This window comes from Folsomia candida, unplaced genomic scaffold, assembly GCF_002217175.1.
Source record: "Folsomia candida strain VU population unplaced genomic scaffold, ASM221717v1 Fcan01_Sc008, whole genome shotgun sequence".
In the NCBI taxonomy this organism is placed as follows: Eukaryota; Metazoa; Arthropoda; class Collembola; order Entomobryomorpha; family Isotomidae; genus Folsomia; species Folsomia candida.
The window spans coordinates 1964224-1979395 of NW_019091200.1; the positions used below are offsets into that span (position 1 = coordinate 1964224).

At 37.7% G+C, this 15172-nt stretch overlaps 3 protein-coding genes across 3 annotated transcripts; 1 reads left to right on the forward strand and 2 right to left on the reverse strand.

Moving 5' to 3' along the window:
* Window positions 1-2726: 2726 nt before the first annotated feature.
* On the reverse strand, window positions 2727-6616 carry LOC110853207 (uncharacterized protein DDB_G0286299). Its single transcript, XM_022101456.2, has 9 exons — window positions 6354-6616; window positions 5238-5396; window positions 5112-5154; window positions 4918-5039; window positions 4511-4818; window positions 4095-4442; window positions 3862-4023; window positions 3701-3800; window positions 2727-3374 (listed from the first exon to the last, which is right to left on the reverse strand). Exons 1-9 carry the CDS (start codon window positions 6375-6377, stop codon window positions 2865-2867), a joined length of 1776 nt encoding a protein of 591 aa, XP_021957148.1. The 5' UTR covers window positions 6378-6616; the 3' UTR covers window positions 2727-2864.
* A 1106-nt stretch (window positions 6617-7722) lies between these two features.
* On the forward strand, window positions 7723-10449 carry LOC110853426 (serine protease 27). Its single transcript, XM_022101688.2, has 12 exons — window positions 7723-7864; window positions 7926-7971; window positions 8026-8135; window positions 8341-8587; window positions 8650-8700; window positions 8767-8918; window positions 8979-9009; window positions 9099-9177; window positions 9238-9354; window positions 9411-9711; window positions 9778-9901; window positions 10213-10449. The coding sequence occupies exons 1-12, from the start codon at window positions 7775-7777 to the stop codon at window positions 10278-10280; spliced, it is 1416 nt and encodes a 471-aa protein (XP_021957380.1). The 5' UTR covers window positions 7723-7774; the 3' UTR covers window positions 10281-10449.
* A 1616-nt stretch (window positions 10450-12065) lies between these two features.
* On the reverse strand, window positions 12066-14831 carry LOC110852933 (putative ATPase N2B). The gene is made up of 8 exons (XM_022101112.2): window positions 14263-14831; window positions 14157-14183; window positions 13954-14090; window positions 13785-13892; window positions 13476-13714; window positions 13202-13373; window positions 12989-13129; window positions 12066-12716 (listed from the first exon to the last, which is right to left on the reverse strand). Exons 1-8 carry the CDS (start codon window positions 14672-14674, stop codon window positions 12462-12464), a joined length of 1491 nt encoding a protein of 496 aa, XP_021956804.1. The 5' UTR covers window positions 14675-14831; the 3' UTR covers window positions 12066-12461.
* Window positions 14832-15172: the final 341 nt, after the last annotated feature.

Sequence of the window (15172 nt, forward strand, 5' to 3'; positions counted from 1 at the left end):
GTTAAGGCACCTATGTATAAGGGGATGTTCAATAATTATGGCAAAAATCGAGATTTTCTAGACCCCCTTACCCCCTTCCCCCTCTAAAATGTGTCACATGCACGATATCATTGGAGCCTTGGACCCCTTACGAGTTACAAAATTTATGAACGTCCCCCGTAGTAAGTGAAGTCATAAAACTGCAATTTCAACCCTTGATGCACACGCGGACTCGAAAACTGTAATAATTTGCGAGGTGTAATTGAAAACAAAATTATTTTTTGCACATATTTAATACATACGTTCATCATTTCGAGTTTTTATAAAAAAATTGCGTAAACCATAATAATATGCGACATTTATTGCAATTTTTCGTACTCTCATGTTTTCAGAAAAAAAGATGACGATGCGTCGTATTACTAGATATTTTTGTACATCGTCCGACGGAGGCAATCATCGCCCACATTTAACCAAAGTTAACGAACCGTTTACATCCGTAAAGCCAATACTAAATAATAAACTGCATACGCACGCACGGTGTACTGTAGGTACACGAAATTTATTTGTACGAATCATTTACAAGTAAATATGTTACTGTGTATTGTATAGTAAATCGATGCGAATACGATTAAAATAAAACCAAAACATGTTCTTCTTTTCGACCAAATTGATAATGAAGAAAGTCGACAAAGGATTCCTATTTTCCAACAATTTCAAATTTTGGCTTATGAAACTGGTTACACCGTTTCGTTCTACAACAAGGTTAAATTTCGTGTAGTAATTAAAATTGAAAGTACTTAATTAAAAACTTATATAAAATTAATTATATCCCAGGTACATAGAATAACCTTATTTTCATCTTAAGAGTGGGTATGCCACGTTACGTTACATACAATTTTTCTTTAACAAATTCATCCCAATTTCAAATTCGCCCTACTAAATTCAAACTCATCTCTAACTCAAAATCAAAACCAAAATTATATACAATTTTTGCAAGGCGTGGTTGGTGTTTATTCATAAATAAAGTTCGGAAAAAAAATCGAGCAAAAACTTAGCAAAGACAATAAATCAATTTTTGCGAGAAACTTTTACGTATTCTGTTTACGCACGAATAACGTGTAAACGCCGAATTGAAAAGTATTCTCAATTCCACAATGGTCATTGATTCTTCATAAAAGCAAAATAATTCAGATTTCAGTATACAAATACATATATTAAATTGCTCACTTTTGCAAAAATAAAAATGTAGCCTCCTCCACATATTATTTTTACATAAGTAAGTATTAAGATTTGTCTGTGGTATAATTATTTACTTTTATTTGGATTTTTCAAAAAAAACGAAAGTAATTCAGTAAATTATTATTTGTTGGCATTGTCGATATTTTACCATTATTCGAGAGACTTTCCATCTTTACAAATCCAAATCGACGCTACCGATCTAGATTTGTGGGCATGCGTTAATTGATGAAAATGAAATTAAAAGTTTAACTCGAATGACTTCTTCACTTAAACGCTGTACAGATTCAGATTTTTGAGCCAGATAAATAAATCTCAAATATTTCAAGCACTGCACTGTAACATGAAATTAAAGTCAGTCATCAGTAGCTAAAAATCCTTAATGATACCATTTCATCCACCCACACTTATTTTTTCCTTAATGATTTTAATGATTAGTTTGATTTAATGGGGTGAAATATTATTGATAAGCTTTTTATTTTATTGTGTAACAGATCCGTCTGCGTTGTATTGTTATCCAATATTTTTTAAGGGCGATTAATTTATATGCACATTTTTTTTATATCTAATCGATCCGTAGCGAAAGAAAAATATTTATGAAATATGAAAGTTTCCTAATGGAGGGGTCCTTAAATCGCATCCGGTTTCTAATTTAGGAACGGTTAGGTCGAAGCGTTAATCAGAATTTGATCATGTTTTGCTTCCTATGAATTTTTACGTGTCGAAGAACTTGTGACATTTACATACACAGTTTTTTATAAATTGTGTATTGATTTTTACAGGATTTTTTTTCTGCTCAATTTCATGGTTCATGGTTAAACTAAAATGCCACGATGTTAACGCAGACAGATTGAGCAGCATGACTTTTGCTATTCTATTATATGACTTATCTACTTATTAATGGCAGGGTAGAAGATCCATTAAATCCTCACGTATATAATCCTCCTGATGCCAATTTGCGTTGCAACCTTACATAAAATCAGAGTCGATCATGAGTCAATTCAAATTCTGTTAAAAACATGGCAAACGAAACCACCAAAAAGTAAAAACTTTCTCTAAAAAAAAGAACGTGATTGAACCCTTGTCAAATCTTGAATGATGATTTTTTTTCTGTGTGTAAATCACGTACTACTTCCGACTTCCTCACGTTATGCAAATATGTATGATGAAGAAGATAGTAATTTTGCAATACGAGATTTTTTGACAAGGAGGAAATCACTTTATTACAAAGTCATTCATAATTCTATGTATTGAAAATTAAATAAGCGGTTAATGAGAGCAGGAAAGATCTGCTTTTATGTGTAACAAATGCATAATTCTAAAAGTGCAAAAAATCTTTCGCTCTCATTTTGTCCTAACTTTTCTTCTGCTGCTGCTCACGTGTCCAGTTCTACTACGTCCGACTTCCTCACATTATGCAAATATGAATCTACATATGTATAGTGGTGAAGAAGACGCCACGTTATGCAAATTCGTATGGTGATGAACCATAATAATTTTGAAATGCGAGATTTTTAAGGAAATAACTTTATTACAAAATCACTCATAATTCTATTCAAAATTAAATAAGCGGTTAATGAGAACAGGAAAGATTTACTTTAGTGTATAAAAAACGCATAATTCTAAAAATCCTTCGCTCTTATTTTGCCCTAACTTTGCTGCTGCTGACTCGTCGTATTATTGCTGTTGCTATCTTCTTGGGTGAGGTTTAGACTACTGAGGAGCCGATGCAACTGACTGATTTGTCTTTGAAGGGCTTGTTCCCTTAATTCGTTAATGTTATTGTCCGAGGGGACGTCTCGTATCGAGGATGACGTTCTGCTCTCTCGTTCAGGCGATGATTCTGCAAGCAGGTCACGTGGTGGAGGTGGCGGTGGCGGCGTTGGGGGTGGAGATCGTTGGTCGTTGTTGTTTCTGGGACGATCATCATCGTCGACGACACGATCACGGTCACGGTCGCGATCTCGGGAAGAGTAACTTGCAGAATTTCCACTGCGGAGACCTTCCGATTGTTGAGACCGGTCTCGATCGCCCCCTCTGCTTCGGGTGGAGGTTTTCCTTTCGCGTTCCTCGTCCTCGTAGAAGGATGCGGAAATTCGGTTCCTTCTGTCGTCTCGTTCCCTCTCGCGGTCACGGTAGGACGAGAAGGCAGCAATTATCTGCAGAAATTATAGAAATTATAACATTTGCATAATTTTCCGAGTAAAAATTCCCTGTGGAAATTTGACCAGAAATTTCCGGCCCAATTTTCTGCAGAATAAAATTCAAAGCGATTTGTGCAGAATGAGAATTATGCACCTACGTTTCTGTAGAATAAAACCGATACAAAATTCTGCAAGATTATATGAAAAAAATTGCAGAATGCAGTATGCATCTAACTTGTGTCAATTACTGCAGAATTCGAAACAGGGTTATACCTATATTTGCATAATCATTAAATATAAGAGTTATGCAGAAGCAAAAAAGTGGTAGAAAATATGCTCACGTCTTGGATTGATGACGCCGCCGGAGTCGTGGTGGATGGCGTTGTCGTCGTCGGCGTCGTCGTCGTAGGTGTGGTTGTGGTACGCGTAGTGGTGCTAGATCTGGACAGACCAATAATTTGCATTTTTCCCAGCTTATTTACATTTTTAAGTAATAAATTACCCCGTGGTTGTAGTAGTTCTCCTCGTTGTTGAACTCCTATCCCTACTATTTCGGTTCCTGTTCCTACCACAATTCCTCCTCCCACTTCGACTCCCGTCTCGATCTCGGCACCGCCGGCTGTCTCGTTTCTCATCCTCGTCAGAATTTTCTTCCTGGCTGTCTCTAAAAAAGTACAATTTACATAAGTCTCTGATGAGTATTAAATTAATAATTAATGCAAAATTTAGCTCTACTTTGAACTAGAGTCGTTATTATCATCGTCCTCCTCAGAACGGTCGCGATCCTCGTCGGAGTCGTCGTCATCCTTATTCTTTCCGCCTTTCCGTCTATTTCCATTTCGCCGATTGCTTTTCGGCGTTACGGGGACCAACTCGAAAACGGGAGCTTTGCTTGTCTGCGTTGGATGGGCGTAGACGACGGGGCGCGAGTGTGGATGGCTGTGAGGGGGATGGGCTTGACCATTCGGGTAAAAGTTGAGGGTGACTCCGTCCCCGTGTGGCGGATGTACGTGCGGAGAGGAGACTTGACCTGGATAAGCGAGCTGACCATGATTCGGGAAAGCTGGGCGATAAGTTGGATATCTGAAAATTTGCAATATTTTTAGCATGGAGTTTTTTCATATGAAAACAAACTTGTGCGAATTTCATACTCTGGAAGACTCGGGACGGCAAACAATCTCCTTATCGTGATGGGATGGTCGTCCGAAACGTATTCATTCCTGGGGATGGAGGCCACCAGACAGCCAGTTGTCATCGGGTAGGGCGATGGCCATTGTCGATCGTCTGATTGATAAGGCACCATGAATCCCTCAGGCGCTAGCACGTTGACCTCAATCTGTCTCACGATCATGGGTTTGTGCAGAGGTATTTCGACGGCGGGGATGTGATACCCGTCAGTGAGGCCGTAAAACTGGGGGTATTTTATATTCAGGCGGAGCCCGTGGGGGTCGATGGATCGCTGTAATGATATAGGTTGAACGTGTTGTATGAATTTTTCTATGGGATTTCATGGGATTTTGTGGGATGCTTTTTTTTTGTGAGACGTGCAGTTATTTACCTTTGCCCGGTGTAAATGGTTGTCGAAATTGTTGGGGTTGACGAGGAGCGACTCTTCCGGGACGATGTAGAGTGGAACCGTCTTCTTTCCGGGCATCGGTTCGATCGGTTTCATCAACGCCACTGCGAAATTCCATTATTATAAAAAGGGTCATTTGCATACAGTACTAAACATATGTATTAATATATTCTTACCTTGGTAAATTGTGGGTGCGACAGGGTACGAAGCAGGGAACCTCTGAAGAAATTGATGGTAGAAAATTTTAGTTTTCGAAATTTCGGTTTTTGTAAATTTTAATTATTAAAAAAATGTCTCATTACATCTTGTTTGTAGATGACAGGAATATCAAACGGGTTCAAGTTATAGCCTCCGCCTCCTCCAACGCCAAGGCCACCACCCGTGTCGCCATAATCCGCATAAAACTGTCCTCCCACGTTCGACACGGATAACAAAGTAGTTATCAAGAGGGTGGCACCCATCTAAAAATAATAATTAATATTTTACATATTCAATTAAAATCTCAGCCTCAATTTCATGCAAACAAAAAATCCATTCGTCATTTCTGACAAGTTCATAACATGAATTTTTCTACATTTCCGTAATTTATTATTATTCTAAGTAAAACACTTCTCATAATAAGTCGAATTGTTCAAGGTTATCCATTTCATTTCATACTTATCAAGGTGCATGTAGACCTAAACATCATAATAACTCATAATACTTGTCTTATACCACCGCTTACATATTTACATACTTGTGGTAAACTCAATTAACATAATTATCCAACACTTGAGACAAGAAATTATTGAGTTAATACTGCTGTTAACTTAATTATTTGCATTAACGCGAATTAAATAGTTGAGTCGCATCACTGAAAATCCATCAAAGTAGAGTAAGTCAGAAAAGTGGTGGTGAGAAATGGAAACGATTTTCTCCCATGATAAGCCACACTTGGCAAGTAAGTTTTTGAGGTTACGATTTTAAGTTCCCTTTCATTTCAAGGTAACTCATTTACTTATTAAACTCAGGGATCAAGCCAATCGTTCCTATTATTTGCTTATTATTGAAGAACAACATTAAGTTAAAATTAAATGTTAATCCATTCTCATTGTTCTCTGATCGCTTCTCTTTTCACATGCGTTTCTTTAATGATGAATGATTTAACCAAGGAATAATAATAAACGTTTGATGGTCTTTTGTCGGTATTAGTATTGGCTTTTGTGGTATTTTACATTTTGTGAGTTAACTATTTGTGTAAATAAATGAGTTAAAATTTGAGAAACAGTGAAATGAATTTGTGTAAATGATGAGGAACAGATTCTACAAATTTTAAAAATTTTGGACCTTTTATAAATGCGATGAATTTAGATTAATCTAGAAATTTTCGAAATTTTGGATATGCTGAATTTGGATTAATAAATATGCAAATTTCTTACCCGTGAAGGATTCCGAAATTGCATTATGCCTTTTTGAAGTAAAAAACCTACACTTTATTTTTCAAATATTGCAATTCACTCCACTTTGACGCCGTTTTTCACAATAAATATTTTCCGATATGAACTAATTAAATGACGCTAAGGGACACTTATCGAAAATGGCCCTCAAAAGCACTGCTGCTGAACAATTGAAGAGTTGCCTTGCAGAGTTCGGAAGATGGACTGAAGGGTGCAAGCAAAAGGCGTGGAAGGTGTGGAAATGGGACCACCTTCACTTCTTCTGAAGACGACTCTTTCTCGATCAAATTCTCAAGATATCCTTGTCGAAGTCCCACAATATCCATCCAGCTCTGCTGCATCGTGCTCATCATCGACAGGTCAGGTATTCTATAAAATAAAGGAGAATTTTCACACGAATTATTATTATTCGCGAAAAATGCATAGTCTGACAATAAGAGATACATAATATTTCTGCATTTTCTGCATAACTGTGTATGGACCTCCCTGCTGTAATTTTTTGCACTGCTTACTTAAATTGTGATGGTCTCTCATAATTGATTGCTTGTACACGTCTCACGTTAACATATCGTCGCACATTTACATCCATCAAATGCCAATATTTCATGATTTATGTGTGCACTTCATTACTATGAAATGAAAACTATGACATTTTAATCAGAGTTGTGCTTATGCCCATGCCCAGGGCATCTAGGCATTTATAAGGCATCCCCTATTTGCCCACAATTTAAGTAAATAAAATCAACGTCATAATTCCCAGGGTATTAAGTACCATGCAAAAAATGTTGCGGGTTTATTTTCATGTATTACGTTACGTTATGAAATATAAATATATGACATTTTAAGCAGGGTTGTGCTTATGCCCATGTCCAGGGAATTTCAGTATTTATAAGGCATTCCCTATCTGACCACAATTTAAATTAGTGTCCCCATAACTTAAGACCATAAGGCCAACGTTACTTACTACCATGCAAAAAATGTTGCCGATATATTTGCACGCCTTGCCAATTGTATGTACATACAACTTTAATTGATACATTTATGAATGATTCCGTTATTGAAAACATGTCAATTTCACCGAGAGCTTGACCAGCAGTGTGTGTCAAGTTTCTTGTTTTCCAAACAAGTGAATACGGTCACAATGCCACAATCGCCGCCATCACCACCACCACCGCCCACACATTACTATTGAAAGAATGGGTCAATTGTTGACAATTATATAAAGTCAATAAATCCAGAACAATCATTTCCTAGCAAGTGAATAAACTGGGTATGCAAAATGCCCTACCGAACAATGTGTCTAATCATAAATTAAAATAAAACATCCTGCCCTCCAACAACACCCTTCTTCGCTCTCCACGTATTGCAGGGCGTTTTATCATGTGTATTTAGGTTGCTAATTGATGTTGAATTGTTGCACTCGAGTTATTATAAAGTTCAAAATGGGGTCAGTCCAACTAGGCTCCATACTTCTCTGCATTCTCGTTTTACAGGTAAATCCACGCCACTCCGAATTTTCGGAAACTTAATTAGTGCGAAATATTTTTTTTATAGGAAGTTACTCGGGCGGAGGATTTGGACCTTCGGGACAAGAGGAAAGGTACGCTGTTTGGAAATTAATTGATGGGATAGTTCAATATGGGATTCTTTACAGCGTCACCTGGTTGCAAGGAGGGTTTTCACCTCCAGAGTGGAAAGACTTCCCGGGTCTCAATCACTTCGGGGGATGTCAAACCAGGCAAAATTTGCGAATGGGTCATCTTCGTATGTGTTTAAAATTCATTCCAAAATCATGTTCTACAAGTGGCCGTTGGGACAGAGGGACAATGTCCTCGTGGTTATTCGATGTACCCATCATCTGCCCATGTTATACAAACCCCTCCTTCCCCTATCCTACAATGTTAATGTCCCCCCGATGTCCCCACGGCCACTGTGTTAAATAAGTGAGTGAGCTCATCTTTTTTTCCAGGGTGACACCGACTGCCAACCGGAACTGACATGTTCTGGGATCAACTTGAAAAAGAGTGAGGATTGCGGGGATGAATATCTCCTCGTGTCGGACGGTGTCGGCGGAGAGTTGAAGGTTTGTGGCAAGGTGAGCTTCGATAAGCCCTTGTTGGCCAGTGGCAAGGCACGCGATCTCTTCGTCCGCTATCAAGACGGAGACTTTGGATCCGCACCGTTCAAATGTGAAGCGAAATGCTCGGCGGATCAGGGTAGGAAATTGCATAAATATTTTGCATAAATATTTATTTATGCGATTTTTTTTGCAATATAGTTGGGCTCAATCTTCCCATCAGTTTTGAGAGGAAGGAGCTTTCCCAGTGTGGTATGTGGATTATCGATTTTACTATTTTTGGGGGGGATTGTAGCAATTAATTAAATTTCTGAAAAGTTTGTGGCCTCCAAAATCGAGACGATCGCATCGTTGGGGGAGAAGACGCCAAAATGAATGAATTTCCGTGGCAGGCTGCCATCGTGTATGCGGGAACGAGACAGCCCAAATGTGGGGCTTCCGTTCTTAATGATCGCTACATTTTGACCGCGGTATTGACAAATTTTATGATGGGAGGAAATTTTAAACTGAATTTGGCGATTTTTTTGCAGACGCATTGTTTCTGGTTTGACGGGATGCAAGGTAACAATATTATTTTAAGGAGCGTGTGTTGGCTGGATATTTGTCCTTATCAAGTGATAAGCTCAGATTTTAAATGCGTATTCTTGCAGCCGACGAAGTTGAAGTCCTCATCCACGCTTATATCTTGGACATGACGAAAAAGGATATTGCAAAAGATGTCAAATTGGGGTAATGCAAGATAAGACTGTAAAATTAGCTCTACATATTTCTTACAATTTCGTTATTTAGTGAGATGGGCTCAATCCGAGGGTCCGGGTATAACTTAAAGTTGAAGACGGACGAAGAAGAAAAAACGCAGCGGTACCGCGTCGCGGAAATTATTATGCACCCGCTCTTCACCGAACAGTAAGCACAATTTCCTCATAAATTATCATATTTTCTTCACTTTTATCTCAATTCAGGTACGATTACGACTTTGCTCTGCTCCGCCTTGAAAAGAAGATCGATCTGACAGCCTCCGATTCTCCGACCCCGATCTGCCTCCCGCCCCCAAATCTGCCCGACGCCACGTTCGAGGACACCAATCCTTGGGTCGTTGGATGGGGAATGCCCGACGAGAATGCCGGCGGAACGACGCGTGTCCTCCAAAAGTTGTCCGTCCCCATCCTCCCGTTAAAAAGGTGTCAAAAATGGCTCCCCGGATTGGTCACGCAACGCATGATTTGCGCCGGATTTGAGGAAGGCAAAAAGGACGCGTGCACTGTATGATGCATGCAATTATTTTTTCCTATTTTGTGTACAGTTTCAAGATTTTACGCCCTTTTTTAGGGCGACAGCGGCGGCCCCCTCATCCTTAAGCAGTCAAACAAGCAATGGTGGCAGATCGGAATTGTCAGTTGGGGTGAAGGGTGTGCCGGATATCACAAGCCGGGGCTCTACTCTCGGGTTACAGGTAAAAACGCCATTTTTCCCTAATAAAGCAACATTTTGTTTCCTGCCGGTTTGCTATATTTCTTGCTCTGCAAAGCAAGAAACGCAAGAAAAGCAAGTTGCAAGAAAGTTCAAGAAAGTGCAAAAATTCGCCATCTAGCCACGCGCCGTATGAAGTATAGCGCCGGGGTGTAGTTTCTTGCGCTTTGCATTTCTTGCAGGTCAAAATACCTGCAAAAAACATTTTTTGCAGCTATTTCTTGCAAGTGGTCACTTTCACCCGAAACACTTGATAAATCCATCACTTACATAATCTTACTTTTGACCCCACAGAAATGCACCAGTGGCTCTCGTACCAAGCCAATAAACATGACGCAAAGTGGTGTCGGGACAAAAAATAATTCAGGACAAAAATTTATTTTTATCAAAAATTTGTACTTGTTTCAGGGAACATACTACAAAAAAACAAAAATATATTGTTTTCATCTTCCAAATTGTATTATTATGCAGAAAACGTCATTAAATTACATAAAAACGTGTCAGAATTGAATGGAAGGGAGTAAAGTACTTAACAGGAAATTATATACTACTCTAAAAAGAAAGAATTACATGAATAATTGCCTGAAAAATATGTGCCTTGAAATTGCGAGGCTACACGACGCATGAAATGAATCACTCACTCATTCATTAACGGTCTGCAGTTAAAAAAATTATTTAAGCATCACAATGGACGTTGCTACTATTATTCCTGCGTTTCATTCACGTATGTACTAAAAAATACTACAGTCCTTCAATTTGGACTATTTTATTAAGTTCGTGTCATTCATTATACATACGTATTCCGAACTTTGTGTAACGTAAAACTATCCAGTTTAAGTTTTTCCATTTCTTATGAAAATGGTGACACACGTCTCGTTAATTTATCGATGTGACGATTACATATTTATATGATCGATAAGACGACGAATTAGAAAGGATCTCTCATACCCCGATAAAAATTGGAATGTTAAAAGGCAAATAAAAATAAATGATTGTGATGATGATTCCCTTAATTATACAACTCAATGAAATTAACTACATTGTGGTGTCTGTGGGAATTGCAGTGCAAGTGGAAGGCAGCAATAATAAATATATACATGTATGTATGTACATACGAGAAGATATGTACATAATTGTCAAGACTCACGAAAGATAAGATCACGCCTTATCACTCAACCTATCGCCGTAATGTATAGCATAAGATTATAGTGCATATTTTAATATAGCTCCTAAAGGTTTTAGGTCATCTCAGTTTGTTATCATTATCAATGATTTTAATTAATTAATTCCCATTAATAAACCTCTCCTCAATCCTCATGGGACAAATCATGGGACAAATCATCGTCGTCAGTCGTGCCTTTAATTTTAGATCTATCCACGTCCACGTTCCTATTTATTAACGGTTAACAAATTTGTGCGGCTCGTTTTCTCGTGGGCAAAAATTTTATTTATGAGTGTGACGCCGTTCGTAGGCGCAGGTGTTAACGTAGGATTAGGTGACTCATCGTCACAGGTCTAAAAATCTTAACATTTTTACACATTTCTCCGTTCTGGGAATTTATTTTTAAATTCTATCAGATCCATTTGTAGACCAGATCAGTACCAATTTATTAAAAATATGTACTCTAGATTTTGACAAGTTTTGAAGGAGGAGACCCAAAAAGAGTGAACGCCTTCAGAAAAATTGGGTCTCCTCCTTCAAAACTTGTCAAAATCTAGAGTACATATTTTTAATAAATTGGTACTGATCTGGTCTACAAATGGATCTGATAGAATTTAAAAATAAATTCCCAGAACGGAGAAATGTGTAAAAATGTTAAGATTTTTAGACCTGTGACGATGAGTCACCTAATCCTACGTTAATGCGTGACAGGATACATATGCACCCAGAAAAGTAATTAAATACTTAGATTTTATTATACATATGCGCTATTGCATCACTGACTAATTAACAATGAGTCGTAAAACAAACAGCATTGACATTCAGAAAGAAAAGCAATGATTTCAGGGAAGATAGGCACATTTTTATGGATGTAATTGAACCCATTTATTTGAAGGTTCGATGAAATTAGTTTAGATAAAATCAATAAAATCGAAAGATATGGATTGATTGATTACGAAAAAGAGATGACAATTAAGAGTTTTTGTATGCGTAAATTACTATTTAGAGCACCAGGCTCGTTAACGGTTTTATTAATTAAAGCAAAAAATTCTCAATAAATGTAACAACTAATGTAACTAAATTATTAGGCAGTACGTTTCATTTAAGGCCCAAAATAAAACTTGAATACCGATTTGTAGGCTCGAATTCTTAACAATAAAATCTTTACAGGTTAGAAACCGACTAATTATTGACTATTTCTGTATTATATCGTTTCAATAGTACATTGCATTACGCATAATGTGTCATTTTCTAATAGAGCTTTAAATGAGAGAGAGATTAGCACCTTGAATAATTTGTTACCAGGCTTAAACAATTTGTTTGTAAGTAGATTACTCAACTTTGGTTTGTATTACATTTTTAAATCCTAACCTCTACTCGATTATCTTCTAGTTTTCTCCCAAGAATCCCAATATTCCTTCCTTTGCATTTCTGACAAGCGTGATATTGTCCTATCAAATGCAAACTGTTCCTCTTCGCCCGTAAAAATGCTGGCTTTTGCATCCTCGGAATTTAATTTGAGGCCTAGATCGTCCATGAGTTTGCGCTGGTCGTCAGAATGAGAAGGGTCTTCGTCGCCATCGTCATTTCGAAATATATGTGTGTGCGCAAATGGTGAAGAAATTACGACCCGTACCTAAAAATAGTTTTCTTTGTTAAAACGACACGACCACACTTTATTTATGCATCTTGGAGTCGTGGGTTCGATTTCTGGTGAAAACTTCGAAACGCGTTTGCCTGGAAAGTAGCGAACGAGAACCCGGAAAAGAAGGCAATACGTAGAAAAAAGGTCCACTATCCTTTTTTAGGGTCCGTTTTTTTACAGGCCGTGGGAATTATGTACGATTTTCTTCCCCCTCCCCCTTTATAAAAAAAAAACAGAAATCAAATCCAAGACTTGGACCTTACTCGGTTATCGTAGAGGGTATCAATCAGCGTGATGAAACGTCGAGCCTGCGACTTTTTCTTCAAATTGAGTTGAGGGATATTTCTAATGAACACGGTATGAAAATATTGACTCATCGCAAGGTAATCGCTAGCACCGAGAGGCTGCAGATACAATTGAACAATTATTGATATAATATCTATATCATTGAATTATTTGTGATATATTGTGCGTACCCGGTCACATAGTTCGTCAAAAGTACAATCCACAACTTGACCACATGTTTTCTCAAATGTCACGTTGCGACCTTTGATCGTCAATATTTTCGGTCTAACGGTGTCGTTCTCTTTGGAGGAGAGGAACTTGAATAAACTATCCATTTCGGCGTCCGCGTCACACTTTTCAGAGCTGAAAGTGAAATATAGGGTATAGTTTATTAATTCAGGAAATATCATTTATCAGTTTATCAGTTTACAATATATTTAATAGTTAAAGTAAGTTAGTGCTTACATAAAATATGCGTGACTCTGTGACCCACCCTTTCTCCTGTAATCAATCCCAGATTCTAGACTGATCACGTCGCAGTGATCTTTCAAAATTTTGATAAATGGCAAAAAGTTGGACCTTTGCAGGCCATTTTTATAGAGATCATCCGGAGGTCGATTACTCGTAGCTACAACCACGACGCCATGGTTGAATAGCTCGGTGAACAATCTTTTAAGGACCATTGCGTCTCCGATGTCTGTTACCTAAAAGAAAATTAGTCAAAATTGCAACTTCCTTGGATATTATATTATCCTGTACATTTGTTCTTCACACCTGAAACTCGTCGAAACAAAGGAGCCAAGTTGTTTCTGCGATTTCCTCTGCAACGGGTGGAATTGGATCGTAAACTTTCGGTTTTGTTCCAGTATCTACATTACTAACCTTCAAAAATGATTCAGGTTATAGTTATTCCGTTCTTTTAATTATCAAGTTCAAAACGTACAGTCGCCTGTTTAACGCGATGAATCCTCGTGTGGACATCGGACATGAAGGAGTGAAAATGTACCCTCAATTTTCTTCTGACAGGGGCCACGTCAAAGAACAAATCCATCAGCATTGTTTTTCCTCCACCAACACTTCCTTTAAATTAACTATTTTTATTAAAATTTAGCTGTGGCAAATCACAAATTTGTAAAAAAAACATACCCCAGATGTAAAGACCACTTGGTATTCCTAAATAAATATTAACCATAATGAACTTGTATTATTTAAAAAGTAATTTAATTAATTAATTAAATTTGAAATTCCATACTTTTCTTCCCACTTTTGTCCACACCTCCTCCTCCTCCCTGAGAACTGCTCCCTCCAAAAATACCCTGGAACATTTTAACCATGGCTGTCCTTTTAGGAGGTGGTTTATACGTGGAAATCTCCCCTTGCAGCTTATCGAACGCCTTGATAACTTCCGCCTGGTATTTGTCATCGTCAATCTGTTTGGATCTGACTCGTTCTGCATATATTTCCGAAGGGAGGCGATACTCCACCCGGGATAAGGATGTCGTCGATAAGCACCGTATCCTTATCAGGTGATGCTTTCCACTTATAACTGATAAGCCTAAACATTTTGGGCAAGTTGTCAAAGTAGAAGAAGATGAATTTAAAATCAAAAGTGAAAACTGTTTTAGTTTTGAGATTGAGCGAAATTGAAGATTCGGATTGGACATCACAATCACACACGCACACACAAATATTTAATTCTTTATCCTAATTTAACCGAATTTTTAAATAGGTATGAAATTTTGAAAGCAAAAACTAAAAATTTGGCAAAAAGAAGTTTAGCACATATTCAATATTATATTCGCAAGTGGACAAATTAAATTCGTATTTCACTCCTTCCAGCCATCCAACTTGCCCCGAGGACGTAATCGTGATTTTCAGTATGATTTTCAGTATCCATAAATTTCAGCTGCATCGACGCCCTCAAATTTCCGAATTTTGAAACTTTTGATGTGTCATTCGTCTTTTGATGTTCGTATTCCTGGATCAAATTAAAATATAATTCTAATTCTTATTTTACAAAGGGTATATTAGCTGTAATTTAATTTTTGAGGGATGGTTGCATTTTGCATATAACTCAAAAATGCCATGCCACATTTATCCTTGCATTTACCCGGAATTCAATTTCCAATTATTTTTTTTATTAAATTCGGTGACGCAAAATG

Coding starts and splice junctions, on each gene's coding strand:
- LOC110852933 (XM_022101112.2), bottom strand. CDS start 14,674: ATGTCCAATCCGAATCTTCAATTTCGCTCAATCTCAAAACTAAAACAG. Junction 13,893..13,953: donor ATCGCGTTAAACAGGCGACT/GTACGTTTTGAA, acceptor TCATTTTTGAAG/GTTAGTAATGTAGATACTGG. Junction 12,717..12,988: donor ATACCCTCTACGATAACCGA/GTAAGGTCCAAG, acceptor AACTATTTTTAG/GTACGGGTCGTAATTTCTTC.
- LOC110853207 (XM_022101456.2), bottom strand. CDS start 6,377: ATGCAATTTCGGAATCCTTCACGG. Junction 4,024..4,094: donor AATAACGACTCTAGTTCAAA/GTAGAGCTAAAT, acceptor GTACTTTTTTAG/AGACAGCCAGGAAGAAAATT. Junction 3,801..3,861: donor AGAACTACTACAACCACGGG/GTAATTTATTAC, acceptor TGGTCTGTCCAG/ATCTAGCACCACTACGCGTA.
- LOC110853426 (XM_022101688.2), top strand. CDS start 7,775: ATGTTGAATTGTTGCACTCGAGTTATTATAAAGTTCAAAATGGGGTCA. Junction 8,588..8,649: donor GAAATGCTCGGCGGATCAGG/GTAGGAAATTGC, acceptor TTTGCAATATAG/TTGGGCTCAATCTTCCCATC. Junction 9,902..10,212: donor GCTCTACTCTCGGGTTACAG/GTAAAAACGCCA, acceptor TTGACCCCACAG/AAATGCACCAGTGGCTCTCG.